At 47.7% G+C, this 20,670-nt stretch overlaps 2 protein-coding genes across 8 annotated transcripts in view; one reads left to right on the top strand and one right to left on the bottom strand.

Moving 5' to 3' along the window:
• LOC142585995 (protein DENND6B) overlaps window positions 1-16,078 on the top strand; it is a 102,631-nt gene extending 86,553 nt beyond the window's left edge. For all 4 annotated transcript variants that reach the window (XM_075697174.1, XM_075697177.1, XM_075697175.1 and 1 more), the window contains one exon: window positions 15,916-16,078. In XM_075697174.1, coding sequence (XP_075553289.1) covers window positions 15,916-16,041 — 126 coding nt within the window. In that variant the 3' untranslated portion in view covers window positions 16,042-16,078. The remainder of the gene's footprint in view (window positions 1-15,915) is intronic.
• Window positions 16,079-16,286: 208 nt separating this feature from the next.
• nito (RNA-binding protein spenito) lies at window positions 16,287-19,469 on the bottom strand. Of its 4 annotated transcripts, none has more exons than XM_075697169.1 (2): window positions 18,901-19,469; window positions 16,287-18,320 (listed from the first exon to the last, which is right to left on the bottom strand). In XM_075697169.1, exon 2 carries the CDS (start codon window positions 18,250-18,252, stop codon window positions 16,378-16,380), a length of 1,875 nt encoding a protein of 624 aa, XP_075553284.1. In that variant the 5' UTR covers window positions 18,253-18,320; window positions 18,901-19,469; the 3' UTR covers window positions 16,287-16,377. The 4 variants fall into 4 exon arrangements, with proteins under 4 accessions (XP_075553284.1, XP_075553285.1, XP_075553286.1 ...); XM_075697170.1 differs by having other exon boundaries at window positions 19,230-19,469; XM_075697171.1 differs by having other exon boundaries at window positions 19,283-19,469.
• Between the last annotated feature and the right edge of the window lie 1,201 nt (window positions 19,470-20,670).

Raw genomic sequence — 20,670 nt, 5'->3', positions numbered from 1 at the left:
AAGCGCCGGAACTGCTGTGTAACAGGCTGCCACGCCACAGTGGCGAAGGAGACCCAGGCAGGAAAAAATGGTTTCCCATTGAGACCGTGGGAAAAATCTCACCGGAATGTATCGATGATAAGCTGTCTGAGCACGCTTCACAGACTGGTGGGTCCCCCTTCCTTAAGAGATGGCTGTCGGTTGTGTGTGGCCAATTCCCAGACGGCACAAGACTACCTCGTAGAACCGTTCTCGGCGTCTGGCACTCCACCATTCATTCAAGATGAGTTTAATGCTGTGGAGTTTATTATGGTGCTCAGAGTCCCCATCATTTTGCTGTAAACATTTCATTTATATTCGTTAGGATGATGCGTAACCTCTGCTGGACTTATTTTTAAAGGTAAGTTCATAGTTGATGTTTCGAGCAAAGAGTTGATTCAGGTATTCGGGAAGGGTTCGAAGTCTTAGAAGAAAATGTGCATGAAAGAAACACCTGCACTTATCAAATGGCCATTCATTTGACTGTGCACAGATACTTGGAACATTAGATGTTTGAAGAGCTGCCATTGCTAGTCGGAATCCCTGATGGTGAACTGGATCTAAAACTCTTGGTGTTGTAATCCTTCTCCTTTGTTGATGCGAGACAGATCTATGTAGCTGCGGCAATTTAAGGCTGTGCTTTTCTTTAAACTTTTGGGCAACTGTAGTTCTTCAGTCGATTTGTCCAAAACCGTACAAAAGAATACATGATGCCTTCTGACCCCAACGCTAATCATCAAAGTGGGGGGGTGGACACAGCCTACCAGAAAAATTTCGGGACGGGGGGGAGGATGCTCGATCCCTCCAGCCCTCGACATAGTCGGCACCTATGCTGGGATTCATCTTTGTTTTCATGCCAGACATATTGTCATGTAATAGTGACAGTGAAGAAAGCAGCAAAACTGGGAATGATGAAATTAGCGTATTATTGGGAGAACTTAGGCCCTTAAGAACAGGCTACACTCAAAGAATGGTGACAGCGGCGAACACAGTCGGTGATCGTCAAAAATCTGCTCAGCGGGTCAAGTGCGTCGGCTTTTATACATCAGTCATCAAAGGTTCCAGAGTAATCGCTGGTGCCCGTGTGTCTTCCAGAAAGTTCTACACCATTTGCGTCGCACATACATGAAATTAGATTACACAAGGTTCGGTGACTACAGACAGCGGATAGAACCATTGATGTCATTCGAGAAACTTCCGATACATGCAGGCACATCCCACGCTGTGCTTAAACATTTGTTAGACGGCGAAAAGCGGTCACACAGAAAAGGTAAAGAACACGTGTCAATGCCCCCTCTCAAAAAGCATCGTCCCGGTGCTACATAAAGGAGAACTAAAAACAAAAAGGACACTTATTAAAGAAAAGTAACAAAACAACAAATAAACGAAGTCGAAAAAAGAAAAGAGAGTACGAAGTTCAGCTATGCAAAGTCGCAAAGTTCGTTAGCGCTGGTGGAATGGCTCCAGTCACACAACACGGACTACAGTCAAAACCGGCTATATCAAACTTGTAAAAAAATGCCTATCAGTTCGATATAGGGCATAATTTGATATAAGCCTGCTAAAAAATTGGGACGTCATAAAAACACGTACCATTTATAAGATCACTTTATTGATGAAAATAGCTTAGTTTCGCATGAAATAGTCCTTTACTCTCTTCTGCTTGGGCAATTTCGCTACCTCCGACGCACGCACTTCTCCACATTGTCTAAAGAGTTGGAGCAGCTGAGGCCCCAACCTTCCACGTTCGTGCAGAAGCATCAAACTAGTGCGAGTGCACTAATCACCTCAGAGGATGTGAGCAAAGAACCAGCGTTGCTTTCCTCATTGTGCCTACTTTCACTTGTGCTTGGTACCATGTCGGCAATGTAGTCTTTGTTTTCGGGCTCTCCCGTGGTTGCGACACCATCATCTGCACTCCCAGACTTGTCGACCATTGACTTGTCAACGGCTTCCGGAAATTCTGACAGCTCACTCCAAACTTCGGCTACACCGGCAACGGCGTCGTCGTATTCATCAGAATTTACAGTCACCACTGCACATGCAGAAGCCGGCACCTCTGAGGCAATTTCGGATAAACCACTTGTACATGGCCGTGTGTACGCGTCGGTTGCCACAGGCACCGGGTCGCGAGTTTGTCCGCTTTAGCCCTAATGTACCCCTTATTCTTCAAGATTGTGCTGAGAGTGCTCCTCGGAATCTTGCATGATGTGGGGTCATCTGCCTTCTCACTGCATTCGGCACGATTTATGATTTCAAGCTTCACGGCGAAAAGTAAATTCTGCCAGTTCTTCACAGCAACACTGCAGGAGAAGGCCCGCAAGGTGCAAACACAATGAACCAGAAAAGCAGCGAGACAACTAGCACTTGCACCATCTTGCACGACGAAGGCACGAGAGCCTCTGATTGGCTGTCTAAGCAAGCGCTGCGGGCGGGCCGGGATTATATTTTGAAGGGGGGTTGTAGACGGCTCGCCCGACATAGCGCGATCACGGTAGGGAGATCAGTTGGATGGAGCCGCGCCGCCAGGCTTCTTAGCTCTGGGTTCGCTCGCTGCTGCTCGGCAAAGTCGTCTTTGCTTATTGTTGCTAAAAAGGCGGCGGGTCCACGGGAGCGCAAGACAGGCAGTCGGCATCAGTGTTTTCGTCCGGACTTGTAAATTACAGTGATGTCATATTCTTGCAATCTGAGGCTCTACTGTGATAGGCGTCCTGATGGGTCCTTTAAGGTCGCTAGCCAACACAAGGCGTGATGGTCGCTTAGGACTTCGAACGGTCTGCCATATAGGTAAGGGCAGAATTTTGCTGTAGCCCATATGATGGCAAGGCGTTTCTTTTCAGCTGTAGAATAATTGCCTTCCGCTTTTGACAGTGACTGGCTTGCATAAGCTATCACCCGTTCAAGTCCATCTTTCCTCTGGACTAGGACAGCGCTGAGACCTAGGCTACTGGCGTCAGTGTGCATTTCCGTATCGGCATCTTCGTCGAAGGTGCAAGTACCAGTGGTGACTGCATGCGTCATTTGAGTTCTTGAAATGCGTCGGCCTGCGGTGTTTCCCACTTGAACTCGACGTCAAATTTAGTTTGATATGTCAGCGACGTCTTTGACAAAGCACCTGTAGTAGGCGCACATGCCAAGGAATCTACGCACTGCCTTCTTGTTGACGGGCTGCTGGAACTTCGCGATGGCAGCCGTCTTCAGCAGGTCGGGGTGTACTCCAGACTTGCTGATAACGTGTCCCAGAAACAGCAGCTCTTCGTATGTAAAGTGACACTTTTCCGGTTTCAAAGTCAGTCCAAAAGACTTGATTGTCTTCAGTACTGTTTCAAGGTGTCTCAAGTGGTCGTCGAAACTTACAGAAAAAACGACGACGTCATCCAAGTAAACAAGACAGGTCTGCCACTTCAACCCTGCTAACACCGTGGCCATCACGCACTGGAATGCTGCAGGCGCCGAGCACAATCCGAATGGCATGGCCTTGAACTCATAGAGGCCTTCTGGTGTGATGAAGGCAGTCTTATCGCGATCACACTCGTCGACTTCTATTTGCCAGTAGCCAGTCTTGAGATCCATCGACGAGAAGTATTTAGCATTGCAGAGCCGATCCAATGCGTCATCTATCCGTGGAAGGGGGTATACATCCTTCTTCGTGATCTTTTGATAATCGACGCAGAAACATAAGGTTCTGTCCTTATTCTTTACCAAGACTACAGGAGACGGCCATGGGCTTTTCGATATTGTTTTGAATAATGTTGTCCCGTAGCATTTCGTTGACTTGTTCCCTTATAGCTTCACATTCTCGCGTCGAAACTTGGTATGGGCTCTGGCAGAGTGGTCGAGCACACTTTTCGGTTATTACGTGATGCTTTGCAACTGGTGTTTGTTGAATCCTCGATGATGTCGAAAAGCAGTCTTTGTGTCGTCGGAGAAGACTTCTGAGCTATTGCTGCTTACTCATGGGGAGACGTGGATTTATGTCAGTCTGATTTGGGAACTATGGTTGTCGAGGTAGATGCCGCAGAATCCAAGAGGACAAACGCATTGCTGGTTTCTAGAATTTCCTCGATGTATGCGATTGTCATGCCCTTGTTGACATGCTTGAACTCTTGGCTGAAGTTGGTCAGTATCACTTTCGCCTTTCCTCCATGCAGTCGAGCGATCCCTCTTGCGACGCAAATTTTACTATTGAGCAGCAGACTTTGATCGCCCTCGATGACGCCTTCTACGTCTGCGGGTGTTTCTGTGCTGACGGATATAACAATGCTGGAGCGAGGCAGGATGCTCACTTGATCTTCGAGCATACTCAAGGCGTGGCGACTACGCAAGCTTTTCGGTGGTATCGCTTAATCTTCCGACAGCATTATCGACTTTGAGAGGTACTGGGATTGTTACCCAGGCCCTCCACCACATGTCATGCAGTAGTGATGGTGAAGAAAGCAAGAAAACTGGGAATGATGAAACTAGTGTTTTATTTGGCGAACTTGTGCCCTCAAAAACAGGCTACACTAAAGAAATGGCAACAGCGGTGAACACAGTCGGTGATCGTCGAAAATTTGCTCAGTGGGTCAAGTGCGTCGGCTTTTAGACATAAATCATCGAAGGTTCCAGAGTAATCGCTGGTGCCCGCGTGTCTTCTAGAAAGTTCTACACCATTCACATTGCGCATACATGAAATCAGATTACGCAAGGTTCGGTGACAACAGACAGCGAATAGAACCATCAATAACATTCAAGAAAGTTCTGATACATGCAGGCCCGTCCTGCGCTGTGCAATAACATTTGTTTGGCGGTGAGAAGCGGTCGCCGGGAAAGATAAAGAACACGCGTCAATATTTGTGGATAATGCATAGACAGCTTGCACCGTATGTGGCCGAATAGACAACTTGCTGATGGCAGCTGTCTGGCCTGGTCACTTGGTTCACTAGGTGTGTGGCCCAGACAAACAGACAATTTTGTCCATGGGTATGTGGAGCTGAGTAATGTGTGCTTTGCGCTAGTCGGCTGGGCAACATTCCAAAATAAACACTGTAGCAACAGGATCAATGAAAGACAAAACAACTCAGGTGCTGCTGCAGGAGGTGCATGGTTTGATCCCAACCGTCAGACACCCAACGCTTAATGAGATGGGTACAAGGCAGTCCAGACCAGGAGTGCGTTGCTTGGGAGAGGCTTGCACAGACCACTATGCTTGCTGTGCAAGAACCAAGGCAAACAAAACACAGCTCAAAACAATTGCTGCCACTTCCATATGTCCTATCATGTATGTCCTTCCCAAGCATTGAGCTCCCTTGTACTGGCCGAGCAGTGGGCCGCAAGCCTGCTTACACCTATTTTACTGGCAGGTACCTGACTGCAGCACCAGTCTGCCTCCCATAGCAGTGGTGGATGCTCGATGTCAAGGTGTAGATATTTTCACCGTAGTAGGTTCTGGAACGCGGTCAATACAGACCGATTTAAGAAAGAAAGCACAAAGAATATACGCTCTGTCGCAAACACACACAAACATGTTTATATCAATTCAACGACATATAATTTGTAACAAACATTACTATGGAACACTTCTAAGTATGGAGTCTCTGACTAGTCTGCAGACTACAAAATTAGGACATTGAAGTTTGCGCTTCACCATATGATGGAGTGTGGGATGTCAGAGGAGGTCCCGGCCGGAATAATACAGGTGTCGAGAGGGCTGCTACTGAGGTACCCAGCTGGAGCCGAGTTAAGCTGGAGGTAAGGGTCAGCCGATTTTTCCAACATCCGTTTTAGTGTCTGCACTGTACCTTAGGCTGCTCTATTTGACTGCTGGTACCTGGGACTGGACGTGACGTGATGGAAGCCATAAAAGTGTAGAAGTGCTGCTTGCTGGGCCAGTTGGTTCATGGCGACACTTAAGAAAACCACCAAGAAATTGAGACGCAAACACGACAGAAAGAAGAGACACCACTACGCTGGACTAGCAACTGACATATATTTGAAACACGGATCACCTTCGAACATCAAACCGCCAACGCATGCGCAATGCTCTTAGCAAGGTACAAAATCTTTAAATTGATGAGCAAACCATTTTGTCCTAACTCATCTTTAAATTCAGCCTTTTAGAAAAGCTTTCTCTTTATTGCTCAGAGAGATAGCCATAACTTGTTGCAAAAACTGCAAATTCAGCAGACGTGAATTGCGGACTGTTGTCTGTCACAACAAGTTCTAGAATCCTGTGTCTAGCAAGCATACTAATGATTTGTACAATAACTGCCGCAGAGCTCGTGAACGATAACAGGGTGAGCTCTGGATAACACGAAATAGCAGTTGGCAAGTTCGTGCAGGGCCGTCACAAAGTTATCCGCACTTTCTCTGGGGTTCTTGCTTTCGGCGATGGAAGTTTGCACTTTCGTAGGCTGTATTCTTCATGGCCACAAAATGGGCGTCAAACTTTTTCTTCACTATCTCGTAGCCTGGAGACTCCTCTTAGGTAAGGCTGACTGTCTTTCAAAATTTTTCTGGTCTGCCTGCCCATGGTGTACGAAATGTTCTCACCTGGGTTTCTTCCATTCTGTCGTTGAGCCTTGACGCTTAGCGGTAGTCATTGAATGACATAATCCATTCTGGCCATACGGAAGTCCGGTCGAAGTTGAGCGGTGTTGGTGGCCAGGGGGGCTGCCACTGGTGGGGCCGTCATCACACAACCAAATGCAGGGTGAGCGCCGCATTGGCAACTAGGCAAGGGAGGTCGATCCTACTTCTGACACTGTCGTGTCTGCTCTTGTAGAGCGGTGACACGAGCAAAAGACTGATGCCACTCCCGTGTAGCCATGTACCTATAAAAGCCGTGTTTATTAGACAGCCGCTTTTTATCCCTTCAGAGACAGTCACAGGGCATGTGCACATTCGTGCTTGGCCGGAACCGAGGTAACCGATAATACTACAGTTCTCTCACTTGCTTCACACCTGGTGGCACATACTCGGGGACTCAAGTTGGCGAGAGGTTCGTCGAAGAGTGGCACACGGTTGGTGCATTCATGGTGCAGCTTGCTAAAATGTTGTTGGAAAAACGGCATTAAAGCGTCAAGTTGCTGTCCTTGAGGAATCCTTGTGACATTGGTTCGATTTTGCTCAGCATTGGAGAAACTTCAAGAATCTTTTTTGTCATTGTAGAGCAGCACATACCTTGTTACATAAGTTAGTGTCAAAGACGTTCGTTGAAGAGTGGCACACACCTACTGGTGCGTACACAGCTGGCATCAAAGGAGGTTCATTGAAGACCAGCAGAGACCGAGTTGCACATTGCCCAGTACTCCAAGTCTGCGTCAAAGAGTTTCATTGAACAGCGGTACCTACCCAGTCCCACATCTAGAGACCCATGTCTGTGTGAAAGAGGTTCATTGAAAAGAGGCATGCACGTACATATTCGCACATACTCAGTGGCCCAAGTTGATCTTATGGTTGGTTCTGAACTGTTCCCTCAGCACAGCAGCCTGATTTGCAGCCTACGCATTCAACCACGGTCAATCCATTGACCCAGGTAGGCAGAAAAACGGTTGGAGACATACATACTATAGCAGCCTTTGTCCTCTTTCCCGGCCGCCTTTTATATATGGCATGCTCCGGCGCGCGTCTCATGCCTCGTGCTGCGTGGCTAGAAAAAAGGGAAGAATAAAAAAAGAGCTTCTGCTCCTGCCATCCGACTGAACGGTTCTCAGGCTTTTTGCTTGCCGACTCACACATTGTTGTAGTGGGTGTAATCTTGGTCCCTGTAATGCATATATATAGTTAGTCCCCGAAAGTACATGAAGTACCACAAGAATGCGAACACATTAAGACCGGTGGATTCTCGGTGGCACTGGGATTCAAGTAACTCCCTCATACGAGGCGCATGCTCGACCATTTTGCCACTGCTGCAGTTACTTTCTGGCTTAGTAGACGAATTCGGCCATAGGTAAGTGAAACTGAGTATGTGCTTTGTGGTCTTGTTGGTAAGCAAGATTCCGTGATAAATAGTGCAGCGACAGGATCAATTAAAGAAGAAACAACACAGGTGCTGTGCCTGTATTATTTTTAAGCTGTGATGTTACTGCTGCGCCAATTGCGCAGTGGTGGATCCTAAGCACATCCTGCTGCATTTTAGCTAAATGTGACAAATGTGTGCCCACTCAATGACGAAAAGGTTCGTCGGGCTTTCAGAATGGAACAACATCCTCAAGTGCCATTTCTCCGCATTATTGAAAGCGACATATTGTAGACCAGTGGCTGCGTTGGTGATGGGTGGACTGAACCAAGTCATGAGATCTTGTGTTCACAGCGTGATTCCTTCATTATTTTTACCTCGCTGCATTGGGTTGCCTAGACATTGGGGCAGCATCGCTTCTGGTCACTTTTCACGTGGCAGCAAACAGTCGTGCTGCACCAAACAAGACCCTATACTCTCCCACATCGCAATTGCTTGCCTGCTTGTTCACTGCTGCTTTATTGTGGCATCGTGTTAGAGTGGTGGGTACTTGCACACTGCCTTTCTAGTTTCCCCTATAATGTCCTAATGTTTTAAATTTTAACAATTAAAGAACTTGGACAATCTTATCCAAAGACAATTCCTGTATCTCTCTTATTGTGTTTCTACTCCGAAGTTTTTTTCTTTCATTTCAAACATGAAGTAAGCAGCAGATAAACTACAATTTTTCAATGCCTTCTTAACTGGAGCAATTTCTCCTGCTCTGTCAACAGCCCCTTAAATTTTTTGCAGAACATTGCCATTTTGCCAAAGCTTTGACTAAGGCTTTCCTGCTTGTAACATCACTGCACACTATGTGGGCTTAAATTTTGGGGAGTATTTGTTCCATAACTAAAGTAAAACTCTGTAATACGTACCCGCATAATAAGTAATTTCGGTTTATATATAGTCGGGACGAATCCTTGTCGCCATAGAGCTTAAATGAATTAGTTGAACACCTAAACCAGTCGCTTAGTGCATGCCAAACGGTTAGTGCATAGTATTTACTTCATTTTTCACTGCGTACAAGCATGGAATTGGCTCAATGTCGTGCGCACAGACCCTGGATAGGGGAAATTGTGTTGCACGGACCTTTCCCGAACGGCAGTCGTCACTGATATTGATGTCAAAACGTGGTAGCCATGATGTGCTCCCACAGCTTGTAGCACTTCAACATTGTTGTGATGGATGACTTCCATATCTGAAAAGGCTAGTGCATTGACCTTCGTGAGGGCGTTCGCAGAGAAGTGGGACCTGATAGAGAAACTAGCTTGCAGACTTGCCGGGATTGAGGATGCCGTCGTCGCTGCAAGGCCACCGCGGCAGCAAGTGAAAATTTATTATTTTTTCCTGCCTGCTCGCAAATAGAACTTGTCAGCGTGTGTTTGAGGGAAAATTAAAGCTTTCTTTTTTTTTTTTTGCCTGGTAAGTCTATAGCCGCTCATCTGCCATTGTCAGTTTTTTAAGACATCGCTTAGCGCGTACTTCATCCTTGTTCCCCGCCAACTACGTATTAACAAGGTTTTACTGTATTTAATAGGGCCTGCATGCAAGCACAATTTACACACAAGTACTAACAGCAAAACTCAGGCCACAAAAACAGGAGAACAATAACATTTTCCAGCCAATGAGCATATTTGTCTTGGGGCAGATTTTTTTGTAGCATGCTGCTGATTGAGGAGCCCAATCATTGAGAAGCAGCTGATTCACTCATGTGGGCAAGTGGGGCGAGAAACTACTGCCCTCTCTCAACCTTGCAAAGATCATTGCTGATCCCAGCTGTGACTACTGCAGCGAAGAGCAAAGCTGTCATGTGACTGCCACTGTAGAGATGCCAACATTGTCATGTATGGCTGCAAACCACCTTCCGCTAACGCAGCCATACCTTTACAGGCTAGATGAGGCCTGCGGGTTGCTTGTTCAAGATCTTTACTCACCAAATGGAACATGTTTTCCTAGTTCATTGAGGTTCGATTTAAAGAGGTGTTGGCTTTCTGTACAGTAAGTATTGTTAATAGCGCTGCCGTTTCTTTTGTTTGTCTTTGCGTCAGCTGCCTCCTTAAAAGCAGCTTTGACCAACAGCATCCTTACTCACACTACTTGTGAAATGCAGCATATGACATAATTGTATTAAAGTTCATTTCTACAACGGTCTTTGGACATGACCAGTGCAAACATAGATGTCCTGCTATAATATGAATGGTCCACCATCAAAGTCCACTGGGTGCAGAGTTAAGGTCGCGACCAACAAGATCACCACTCACTCTACTTGCTCTAAATGTCCACCCACATTCCTTCGACCCTTGTTCCATCTCTGTAGCTCGAAACTGTCTTCCCTGACAGAACACGTGCTCTTAATCCATCCATGTGTCTGCTCCATTTCTCCAATAATGTGCTAACTTAGGCCTGTTGGTACATCTCTGGAGGAAACGAGTAACAATGCAAACAATGGGACGCGACTCGGATAAAGAGCTGACTTTTAACCAATGTATTATTGCATACACAGCAATATATACAGGAGCTTGAATAGGAGAAAAAAACAAAGTAACAATACATCGTCGGGAAGATAGCCACGATGAAGAATATAAAAAGAGCACAACTAAATGGCTGCAATCATTCACGTGCAAGATATGAGAGTTCCTTGGTGAGGAGTGATATCGAAGGCATACTCACATGCATTTGGCTCCTTTTGTCAGTGCAGAAAGCCTCATATATCTCACGTGCACGCTGGTCACCGTAATGCCTTAGTATTTTCCATTGAGTAAATAATGCATCACAACCAGAACGGGAGCTATGCGTGGCTAGGTGTCTGCTAAAGCACCCCTTCATTACGTTGAAACGTTCTTCGTGGTGGTCATTTGCACAGCGGCCAGTTTGGCCGATGTAGGATCAATGCTATCGGTCCTCGCCAAGAAAATCACATATTTTGCACGTGGAAGATCGCAGCCATTTAGTTGTCCTCTATTTATATTCATCGTGGTGATGTTCCTGACAATGTGTATATACTTTGGCATGTTCTCTCCCTCCTGCCTATTCAAGCTTCTGTGTATATTGCTGTGCATGCAATAAAATATTGGCTGAAAGTCGGTGCTTAGTCTGTCTCATTGATGTCCTGTTACCTGTGCTGTTCCTTGTTTTCCTCCATTTCTCATAATCGCATAGCACCCTCAACAGAGTGCACTGGTGTGGCTTGTTGATTTGTCGAGGATGCCATAACTTGAGCAGAGGTTTTTCTCCAGGGGCTGCTGGGGTGGCCCTTATACCTCCCAAAACTTGGGCTCGCAGTGCAGCACCTGAGGAGCCTGTGAAGCATTACCAAAGTGCTCAAGCCCCGCATCTGCAGTGGTTGCTCACCATCAGCTGCAATTTGTCCAGGGACAAAAGGGACAATGTTCTCAAGGTGCAGGGATACGGGCACACAGGCTCACAGACTACGAAAAGTTAAATCATGCGCAGGGCAATTTCTTCACAAAAAAAGACTGCATGCATTCATTTAACAATGTGCCATATGGCAGCCCATGCGGTAAAAAGATAATTGAGCTTATTGGAGAGATTTCTTTGTTATAGCAGTGGTGAAACAAAACAAATGCTACAAGGTATGCACACTGCTTTGGCATTTTTGTTTGTGCTTAGAAAATGCATGAAGGCTGATTAAAGAAGCTTATGCTAACTTTTCTTGTCTGTGCTAGATAGCGACATAATCTCAGATATTGGTTCATGCATTCATATAGAGGAATAATCTACTCCAGGTTGTTTTACAAATATGGAAACTGTCTAGAGGAGTATTTGCGTGTAGTTAAGCTTGCTTTTAACTACAATCTTGTCATTTTTTATATATGGTGAGCACTTCAATGGACAATTGGCATATAAAGGCTGTTTGTCAGGCAAGATGTTTTGACCAGCGACAACCAGTCTCACCAATCTGAACCAGTCAATTGCAGCTTATGCGACAAAAAATTGACGTTTGATCACTTTGGTGCTGGCCATCAGTTTATGTGTGCAGCACTGCACTTAACCCTGGGGAGGTATTCTCTATCACTTTTTCACATGACTTAGCACAGGCTGCATAGGTGTGTACTGTCATCAACAGCCTTCCCAGTGCTGTGCTAAAAGGACAGCATGCTTGTCATTGTGCAGGAATGCTCTCGCCCATCTCGAGCTATTCATGCAAAGGCAAGGTTCTGACTGGTGTTGTATAAGTCGCAGGTCGCTTTTTTCATCGGGACGATAGATTGGATTTTTTACAAGCACTGCTTCAAGAGGGCACATGTAACCGGCAAACGGAGGCCTCAGGAGAGCACCTGAGGTTATAATAAAGCAGGCAACGCAGGATCTGCAGGGCACCCAAGGGGTAGCAGGGGGATCAAAGCTGGAAGCAGGGCGGCCCATGGGTTGGGGCCGCGGAAGCCAAAGCACGTGCCAGGAGTGTACAAGATCGGCTGTCCGTGATAGCGGACAACCAATTGTTTATGCGAACACCCCCTGGCATGCGCAGGGCCCAGCCTGCCCCACGCCACAGACCATTCTGGGTTCTAGCTTCGGTGTCCTGTAGGTGCCACCAATAATGCGAAATAATCACGTTTCAATTAGTAAAAAAAAACTATTGAATAAATATAATTACGTTCAGCCGCTAACTTGTGAAGCTAAGTTCAGCACTACCATGCCCCGCAATTTTTTCAACACCAGTCAGAACTTTGCCAGCAATTCTACCTGCGTAAGTGAATGATTCACTTCCTTATATGCAGCAGCAGTTTGTAAGGTAACCAGTGTTTTTACTATAACTACAGTAAAGAAATATATTGATAACTTGCTGCTGGTTAGTTCTTGCTCAAACATATTGCAGCAATGTTGCAGTTCTGAGTTGCATTTTTTTTATAAAAGCATACTTGTCTCTTCTTATCTGGATCATTCAGAAAATATGAATAATGACAATTGTATGCCCACTGCCATCAGAGGAGCAAACTGCTACGGAACTCAGCAAAGTCCTTTATACCTCAGTTGCACAGGGCACTTATGGTCATGATCAAATTACTCCATCATGATTGCCTCTTTTGCAAAAGCTATACTTGAGAAATCAGACTCTAATTGGATGCAACTACAACCAAGAACTTTCTTTGGGATTGACATATTTTTAAAGGATGCAGGTTAAATATTCCATCTAGTTGCAAAGTTCAATGACAAGGTTGTAAACACAAAAATTTGCTTGTATGTTGTTAGAATGGTGCTCCACTAGACCACATAACAGCCATCAAAAGTATGCAGTGCATCCCATTATTTGGGAAATGTACTACCAGAATAAGCTACGCAAACAAGCTCCACACACCTGTCATTTCTTGCACATTCCGAGTAAAGCACAATTCACGTACATTGGCAAATATAGTAGTGTGCTTCTTTTCAGAGTTTACAATGATATTACCATTGCTTTTTGTAATCTTCTCATTGTTTTTAACTGGTTTTGCAAGGAAGAAATTGACAATCTTTTTTTTTGTAATTAAATTCGAAATGTCGCACATAAAAAAATGCTCATTTACATTCTTAAGTTGTATTTTGAAGCACACACAGCACAGATACATAAAACCAGTTCCTGAAAGTGCCTGACTCTGCTGCGACACCAAGAAGAAGAATAACTTTATTCGAAGGTCCGGCGAGTTATTCGGGGATTGGAAGAAGATACGACACCATTTTTTTTGTACTGCATGGCCATACTGCACATTATAATTAAATAAATGCATGCAGCCCTTCCTCAATGAACTGCATAACTGGTGTGGTCTGTAGAACTTATTGTTCATAATTAACCATTTATAGCCTGTTGGCTAGTATGCCTGTATCCCTGCACGTCCTCCAAGAACTTTCTATCGTGTCCCCGGACACTGCCACACCAGATGGCAAGCATCCACTGTAGACGAGGGACCAGAGCACTTTAAGCACTTCACAAGGTCTTTGGCTGGCAGTGGATCCCAGGTTACAGGAGGTGCAAGGGCTAGCCAAACCCAAAGTCTTTGGAGCAAGTCTTTGTCCTTTGAAGTCTGCTGGGTTCAGGGTCATAGCTGCTAGAACAATATAGCTGATAAGATCACCCACCCCCATTGCAGCCTGAAAACTTCTTCGATGGGACACACAGACACATTCACCTGAAATTGTGGCCTCCCACCGATAGCCATTTTGGCATGACTTGTGCAAAGTTGACATGTGCAGGCTGCTGCAGTGTCTCCAGCTCTTAAATGTTCAGACTACATGCGCGCAGTGGCAATATTCTTCTTGCACTTCGCACCCATGGTACAGCAGTGGAATTGCCTTTGCATTGTGCCTGCAATTCTTTCACTAGTGTGCTAAAAATGGCACAAACCAGCGCCCATCTTGGGGCTCATGCATTACCGTGCATATTATCCATGCAGAACGCACCTCATTTTGTCACCGGTCGGTGTTGTCAGACCGCTGTATTGTTCAATTGTGGTATAAACATTTTCAAATATCTATGTTCCGCTGCAACAAGTTTGCTCAAATCTTTTCCGTTTGGTGTGGGACACTCACGGTTCAACATGCATGTATAAAGTCAGGCGAAAAAGTTGGATGTCATGGCCCTTTTAATAAAAAACAATGCCCTTAAACAGATTCCAGGTTCAGGTTAAGAGGAATCTTTAGCTTGGGGCAAACTCCAATTTTCCTATTCAAATACATGTAAAATGCAGAAAACCACTAGATAGATTTGAATGAAGTTTGTAGCATTTCAGAGAAAGGTTTAAATTCCAGCGACTTGAGGAAGCAGAGTTTTGATTTCGGGTCTGGAATTGAAGCACAATGTTTACAAATCCGCAACTGCACCAAAAACAGCTTTGCAGCGCCATAAGCTGCATCCGTTAGATCATCTAAAGGGGACAAACTTGATATATAGATTTACGGGTTGTACAAAATTGTTACAATATTTACAAGGGTTCTGCAAAAGTCCTACTCAGATTAGTGGTACACTTCAGAGCAGTATATAGTCATTTTGTCTGCCTTAGGTGTATAAGTAGATGCAGCTTACAGAACCGTAATATAATTTTTCATTGCTTAGCTAGAATTGTAAACTGAACAGCAGAGTTTAAAATTTTTTTCTCAAAAGTTCATGGCCCAAATAAAGACTCGCTAGTCACAATATCGCAACTTCTTTTTTTAAATGTTACAAACTTCATCAAAATCAATGCAGTAAGTAATTGCCCCGAAAAATGATTTCGCCAATGTATACAGATAGCAGCCCCCGTGCTAAAGCCTCAAAAGCTTGTTATAGCAAATTATTTAAGACTTGCCTTAAGCTGAACATCCAGTGACAGAAGTGCTCTCTTGCAGCAACCAGTTCCAGATTCTGGTTAAGCATTAGTGCCAACTTGTGATGCCAAATTATCTCACTATTCATGGAAAGAACTTGGTAGTCCTGGGCATGTTGGAAGACCTAGCAGTAACGGTGAATAACAGTGCAAGACCTAAGTGGTCTGCTGACAATACTTGGTGGCACTGTAGGCCAAAAGTGTACATACAGAGGTTTCAGTTCATGGTGAACCCTGAACGATGAAGTTGTGGGTCAAATGTGAAAGTAAGAATTCAACTGGGCAACTTTACAATGGAAAACTGCAGTATACATGCAAGATATGCAATGAGCATACTAAAAAATTGAGAACATCAGCAAGATGGGGGAATAGCAAGGACTTAAATAAAGGTCAAAGTCCAAAATGTATACAAACTGCAATGAAACGAATGAGCTGTCCAAATAAATGAAACATTGTAGGCAACCAAAAAGGAGTTGTGCTCTTAAAGGGGTCTTCCAATTTTCTTGCTCACACTTGGCATGCTGTGCTGTAGTCTAAAGCCCACAAAAAGCGTTGATTTTTGTCATTACATGCACGCATCATGCAAAAGCTGACACAAACATGCATTTGCCGCAGGTGTCTGGCGAGAAGGGCAGCCTGCCTGTAACGCCACAAACCATGGCCAAGCTGCGGCAGCATGTACAAGCCATTGTCTCTGGACTTCCTGAAGACTTACAGCAAGTGCTCGCATCAAGTCGGTGACACTGCCCTTGTAAATAAAGTAAAAAAAAAAAAAAAAGCCACCATCACCACCAGCACCGTGTCACGCACACTTATTGGAGCTACTTACGTGCTTCATCACTGTCACACAACACAGGCTCACTGCATGCAAAGCCCCGTTGAAGAAATAACCTGTGCCACAGAAGTGTTGAATGGCATCTTCAGCGGTGGCGGAATGGGCACCACACACTCAAGAGCCAGCAGGGCCAAGTGCACAGAGAACACACTTCCACCACAAATGGGAGCGTTTATTTTATATATTCAGCAGAGAAAAAAATGGGTGACTGGGGGGGGGAGGGGGTCGGGGGGAGAAAGGCCCTACTTGTCGGGGTTTGGTGCGGCAACCACCAAGATGTGGTCCTCATCCAAGAGCTTTATGTTTGGGCAAGCAGTGTGCAACACCTTGAGGGCAAAGTCACACGGTGGAAAGGCGTACACGATGCCCTTGGGCACAGTTATGACGCCTGCTGCGTTCTTCTGCTTGAGGTAGCTAACCAGGTTCTGGAGCACCGGCTGACTGGCTTCTTGGCTTCCACTGTCACGACCCAGAGCCACCAGGATGGAACACAGGCCTTGCGCTAACCGCCGCTCCACTTCCGCCAGCTTGCCAGCATCTAGTCGCAGCCGTTGGGTAATCCGGAGCGTCTGGTCACTTCCCAGCATGGTTATGGTTGGCTCTGGAGTGCAAAGGACCATGCGTGCAGGAAAAGCATTGCTCTTGAGCACCAGCAGCCCCTGCCATACTGTGCGCCCACATGCCAGTTCCTGCAAGGTTGTGGCACTCTGGGCTGTGCCATTCTCGCGCTTTGCTGATGCAGAGGGGCTCGGCGGGCTGCGGGGCCGCCAGCTGCCCGGAGGCGGGGGCACGGACACGTAGGACGCTTCCCAGCGCCGGTCGTCGTATCTGCCTGGCCAGCTGGGGTCTGCATAATCTGCCGGCGCCCGGAAGGGCTCCGCGGCACCGGGGTAGGCCGCGTACGCAGTGGGGTCGGGGTGAGCGAAGTCCACCCGCAGCCTCTTGTCGTGCCCTCCCAGGGGTGCGCCACGCATCTGCTGACAGGCAGACGTTGCGGCGTCGATGCTGTCAAACTGAATGTAGGCGTGCGAGTCGCCCTTCACGTACTCAATCTTACGGATGAGGCCGAATCGATCAAACTCTCGCTCGAGCAGCGACATGGAGGTCCAAGAACCCAGGCCACCCACCCAAATGCGCGTCGACGGTGTGGCTTTACCGTAGCCGATTTTGCACTGGAACTTGCCGATATACTGGCCCGACATCTCCACCTTGGCGCGGTGCGCCATGTCCAGGTTGACGAACTTGATGAAGGCGTACGCGTTGCCCTGCCCCGGCGGCGGGCGCTTGATGTCGATGTCCTCGACCACGCCGTAGCGCGCGAAGATGCGGCGCAGGTCGGGCTCCGTGATGGGCACTTCGAGGTTGCCCACAAACAGGGTGCGCGTTGCCTTGTCGTCGTCCTCCGGGGGCACGTGGTGCAGGTAGTTCGGGAACTTCTCCTTCTTGGTCTCGTCGCGGCGGAAGCGCGGCGGGAAGGGCCGCTCGATGGGCCGCTCGATGGGCCGCATGTCCAGCGGGGGCTGCACAGGCGGAGGCGGCAGCGGCGGGGGCGGCGGTGGCGGCGGCTGCAGGCGGTGGTGGTGCTCGAGCCGCACCCCGCGGCGCGGCCCCACGGGCGGCGACGGGTGGTGGTGGTGGTGGTAGTCGGGCGGCGGGCTCTGGCTGCGCTGCCGGTTCCGCGGGAGGGGCTCCAGCTGGATGGGCCGTTCGGCGCACGTGGCACGCTGCTTGGTGTGCAGCGCAGACTTGGCATCCTCGTACGACTGGAAGTAGATGTAGGCGACGCGCTCGGAGCCCTCGTGACACAGCTTGACCAGGATATCGCCGTAGCGCCGGAATAATTCCAGCAGGTTGTCGCGCATCTGCGCGTCACTGCACTTGTTGTTGAGGTTGGTGGCCAGCAGTGCCCTGTACTGGAAACCGCGGCCGCCACGGTAGTCTTCGTACGGCGGCAGCCGGTCGGCCGACGTGTCGCGGCCCCGGCGCCGATGCTCCGGCGGCGACTTGTTGGACCGTCGGTCCCGCCGATCGTGATTTCCTCGAGGGCTGTCGTCGTAGCGCGCCATGGACCGCTTGCTGCTTCTGCCGGGAGATTCCCTGCCTTCTTGCGTTTTCATCCCTCACGCACACACACCACGGCCGCTGCGATCACTTCACCCCGTGTCTCAGCAGGAGCGGCAAGACACTGCACAAAATCAACACACAACAAAACACCGCCATCTTGGTTGACCGATTCAACAATGGCGGACACTGCGGCACGGCCGACATCCACCCAAACTCCAATGACCAAGCGGCACTGACTGAGTACACCGGGCTCTAGGGCACGAAGCACTGTTAGTACTGCGGCACATTCCAAGTAACGTGCACATGCCAGGAAGAAGACGCGGCCTTAGGGGCCGTTGACGAGGCGTAGGCCTAGCAGTACAGTTGAAACGCGACGACCACCACTGCATTGAACGATCGTGGGCTGTAGGACGCGCGGTGCGATCACAAATTACGACATCTGTGCAACACATCGCGAACGATTAAATGGTGCCAGGCAGTGCGTCATCTATCGCGCAAGCACTTCAGGCGCGCGCACACGATGCCGGAAACGGCCTCAAATTTTCCCAAGGACGAGGCACATTTTTCCGAGTTACACACGCGCGCACTCACAAAACCATTTTAACGAGAACAAACAGTACTGACCACTGAACGCACTCGGAACAAGAGTGTTAAAAGCATTTCACTTAAACAAAGTAGAAACAAAACAGCACGAAACACACTACCACTGCGCTTCCTGATCGTCGAGTCGTCGCAGTGCCCGTTGCGAAATCTGGACGCACACGATGGTACGAAGCCTTTGGGTTTTAACCCCCCACCCCGTGTTCTTGAAGCGGCGAGGCGATCTAACAATCTGGCCGACACCGGTTAGGCTTAATGGCGCCAAACCTGCAAGAGAAACGTCGGGACAACGGCGGAGGTCAGAATGGCGGCGTAGCAGCAGAATGACTGGCGCGGAGCAACCGTATTTCCCTGGCGCTGAGCCGAAATTTCCCTAGGTTCAGATGAACGCGTAGTTTGCAGGGCGGCGACAGGGTCACAGATTACATGCCTTGGTAACGATGACGACTCACGGCACTACTCCGTACACCTTTCCGTACACACCGTTGCATGCGCCGTGTGAGGCCGTGCATCAAAGTCGATGAAACAACCACAGTGGAAACCAACTGAGCCTCCGCAGAACAAACAACCCTACCGGCATCCCCTTACAACCCCTCGACTGACTATTGACTCGTTAGCTAGCAACCCTCTCCCACGCTGCCTGAGCAGATGGCGCTGGCCACATAGACATTAAATTTGTTTAGAAAACTTTCTTGATCAATTATGTGTAATTTACATTATTTTTGCACGCTTGCAATAGGCTGTGCCGACGCATGACGTCATAATTGCTCTCTTGGCAGCTGCTCGACAGCAAGGGAGCGGTTATGGCAAGGAGAGCAGCGCCTACAAGGAGCAACTTGGGGGCACCTAAATGACTCATCATCCTGACTACTTGCGGTAGTCAAGTAAGTCAAAACACCATAAGAAATGCTGCATTGGTTAAGCGTTCTTCAACATTATAATACTGCGACAAAATCTTAGTGTGTTTAAAATATTTGTGGCCTTAGAGATAGCCGTTTCAAAACATGGCGCTTCTGAAGTATAATTTCTTTCACATGTAATTAGAAAACGCATGGCCTTCGAGATTGCCTTTTGTTGCTCAAAGGCACGATATGATGACGTGAGCCATCGCTTGGTTGCGATTAGTACGGTAGCTAGGGCGTGGATTACAACATTGCCTTTGCTGCTTGCAACTGATTTTGTCGCACTCTGATGTCACCGCACAGGGACGACTAATACCTGCGCCACGACTATGGCCGCGACCATAGAGTTTCCTACAAAAATTACTAGAGGGAACTCTGGCGCTGCAGTCGTTGTCCTACCATGGGAATGATGGGAAGTATATGGATTTGTCTGATCTTCGTGCTTGTGGATTCTGACGTTCTTGTGGCTTTGTATATTACGCTGTATAAATCTTATTGTCGTATATTTCAGCGCAATCTATATTCTCCGAAGTGCAGAAGACGCCGGGAACGCGTACAATTGCTCGTAATTGCAACGATTGAGCTTGTCCAGGTGGCCAAATCGAAACGCGCCAAGCGTCTCAAGCATAGAGTTACTATACTGACTCTAGAGGACAAGCTACCCATAGGGCCCATGCATTGAAATCGGGAACCGCAAGAGCGCCGCCATGTTGCTACGCGCCGAGGTTGCCAGCTCCTGAGACGCTTGCTAGACTTGGTGACAGTAGTCAGTTTTAATCCGGCAACCGTAGCAGCGTAGCAGCATGGCGTCTCGCTTGTGGTGTCGTGATGTGTGCGTGCAGCCGTGTGTTTGGGCTTTATAAGTTGGTTCTTTATTCTATGTTGCGGGACTGTGTGGGTGTGGTCCGTGTTGGCCGTACAGGTGGCAGTTATGCAACCGAGGGATCATCCTGTTGAAGTTTCCGGCGG

The sequence above is a fragment of the Dermacentor variabilis genome, chromosome 6 (genome assembly GCF_050947875.1).
Source record: "Dermacentor variabilis isolate Ectoservices chromosome 6, ASM5094787v1, whole genome shotgun sequence".
In the NCBI taxonomy this organism is placed as follows: domain Eukaryota; kingdom Metazoa; phylum Arthropoda; class Arachnida; order Ixodida; family Ixodidae; genus Dermacentor; species Dermacentor variabilis.
The sequence above is the reverse complement of the archived record's forward strand: the minus strand, read 5'-3'. Positions and strand labels throughout refer to the sequence as shown.